This window comes from Sus scrofa, chromosome 1 (genome assembly GCF_000003025.6).
Source record: "Sus scrofa isolate TJ Tabasco breed Duroc chromosome 1, Sscrofa11.1, whole genome shotgun sequence".
NCBI classification, from domain to species: Eukaryota; Metazoa; Chordata; class Mammalia; order Artiodactyla; family Suidae; genus Sus; species Sus scrofa.
This window is the reverse complement of record NC_010443.5, coordinates 56,688,040-56,690,422: the sequence shown is the minus strand read 5'-3', so window position 1 is coordinate 56,690,422 and position 2,383 is coordinate 56,688,040. Positions and strand designations below refer to the sequence as shown.

The 2,383-nt window shown below is 38.7% G+C and overlaps 1 protein-coding gene across 1 annotated transcript; it reads right to left on the bottom strand.

The window, feature by feature from the left end:
- Positions 655–1,373, bottom strand: LOC100739087 (60S ribosomal protein L14-like). Its single transcript, XM_003480281.4, has one exon. The coding sequence runs from the start codon at positions 1,353–1,355 to the stop codon at positions 714–716; it is 642 nt and encodes a 213-aa protein (XP_003480329.1). The 5' UTR covers positions 1,356–1,373; the 3' UTR covers positions 655–713.

Sequence of the window (2,383 nt, the reverse complement as noted above, 5' to 3'; positions counted from 1 at the left end):
TAGACTCTCAGGAGCACTTATACCTGTTTCCTGATTCCTGTTCCCATTGCCTACAGTATCTATTAAGTTCTTTTTCATATTTTTCATCTCTAATTACACTTCCTCTGTATTTTCAAAAGATAGTTTTATCTTTGCATAGCATCTCTTTTAGTGATGCTAGTACTATGGCTCGTTGCATCTAGTTTTCAGTTTCATCTCAGTCTCCATTTCAGACACTCAGGATAAAAATTTCTGCCTGTATCCTCGTTCTACTAGATGCTATCTCACAGGAAAACCTGTTGCATTAAGAAGCTGCTCTTATTTCATCAATTTTGTTAAGTAGCATGTGAAGGTAATACTACTGAATATTGTTGATATAAATTGTTGACATGAATTCCAAAAGAATTGGCTTCTATCTATCTATCTATTGTTTTTCACTCAATTTCAAAATCGCATTAGAACTATTTGTGGGGGATTTTCTGCTCTCTCTTCCTTTTTTCTTTACAATTTGACATTGCTTTCTCAGGAAAGTACCTTAATAATATCTTTCAAAATTCTGTTCGTGTCTACCATATGTCCAGCTAAGATTTCTTGGAGTTTGTGCCTCATAAATGGTCAAATTTTAATTTTTCCATGAATGAGGTGAAATTTCTTTCATATTTCTTTTTTTTTTTTTAGATTTGCCAGCATGTCAAAAAAAACTTTTATTACTTTTATAATAGCCTCTTATGTTCTCATGCTTTCTTGCCAGATGCTTTTGGAGCAGGTGCTTTCTGGGCTGGAGGTTTCTGAACCTTCTGAGCTTTTGGAGGAGGTGCAGCCTTCTGGCCTGCAGCTTTCTGGGCTGGAGCCTTCTGGGCTGGAGCCTTCTTGCCTGCAGTGGTGATCTTTTTTACTGGAACCTTGGCAGCAGCAGCAGCAGCTGCTGCAGCTGCCCCCTTAGCAAGTGCTTTCTTGGGAGAAGCTTTCAGGAGAGCTGCCTTTTGAAGTTTCTTAACTTCAAGCTTGATTAGTCGATTCCTCATTTTCCTTGCCTTCATGACTTTATAACGATCAAAATCTGTCATCTTGGCTTTCTTTTCTCTGGCTTCAATCTTTTGGGCCCACCTTGTGGCTGCCCACTTTGCATTAACATCTGCCTTCTCCCAGGCTTTTCGGACATACTTCTGGCGAGCACTGTGTGGGAACTTGAGGATGAAGTCGGTGAGCTGCATGCATTTGAAAGGCATAGCCTGTCTCCTTACTTGAGTGCAAGGTCCATCCACTAAAGCCCTGTTCTGATCAATAACATCTACAATTGCGCCCAGCTTGCCGGCATGAAGTCCAAAGGAGACGTAGGCCAATCGGCCAACCTCCACGAAGCGCCTGAACACCATGTTGGCGGCGTTCGGCGAGAAGCTCTTTCATATTTCTATCACCTCCACATTTCTATCACTTCCATTTCAGTCTGAATGTGGTGATTTGGGGAGAGATTTAATATCTGGGCTCAGTTATCATCTTACCTTGTGTTGCAAGAGCAATTCCTTTCTTTCTAACTCCTTCTTCCTTTCATAGTGGCCATTTTATCTTAGTTGTATTTATTTAACCCCTATTGCCTCCACAGATTCTCTGAATATTTATCAACCTGCTTTTCAGAAGTCATCTACATTGATACTCTCAATATCGTAAATAAACAATATTGACTAAATAGTTAACTCAGGCTTATTATAAAGTCCAACACAAACTTTTTAATATAGTCCAAAAATATTATATCAGCAATGCTGATATTCAGAGAAGAGAGAGAGTAATCTAAGATGCTCAAGAAAGTCTAGAGGAATTTAGAAACATGGAGTTATAAAATAATGCCATTAGCCGCAACACATATAAAATTAGAGATTCTCATACTAAGCGAAGTAGGTCAGAAAGAAAAAGACAAATACTATATAATATAACTTATATGTAGAATCTAAAATGTGGCACAAATAATCTTACCTACGAAACAGAAACAAACTTCTGGTTGTCAAGGGAGAGAAGGGAGGGAGCGAGATGAAATTGGGAGTTTGGGGTTAGTAGAGGCAAACTATTACATTCAGAATAGATAACAAGGTCCTACTGTATGGCACAGGGAACTATATCTACTCTCCTGGGATAGACCATGATTGAAAATAATATAAAAAAGAATGTATATATGTGTATGACTGAGTCGCTTTGCTATATAGCAGAAATTGGCACTACAGTGTAAATCAACTACACTTTAGTAAAAAACTTTCAGGTCAAAAAAAAAAAAGAAATGCAGAGTTATAAAATTTTTTTTTATTTGGTCTTTTTAGGGTTGCACCCTTGGCATGTGGAGGTTCCCAGGCTCGGGGTTGAATTGGAGCTGTAGCCACCAGCCTACATCACAGCCACAGCAATGCCAGATCCG

Coding starts and splice junctions, on each gene's coding strand:
- LOC100739087 (XM_003480281.4), bottom strand. CDS start 1,355: ATGGTGTTCAGGCGCTTCGTGGAGGTTGGCCGATTGGCCTACGTCTCC.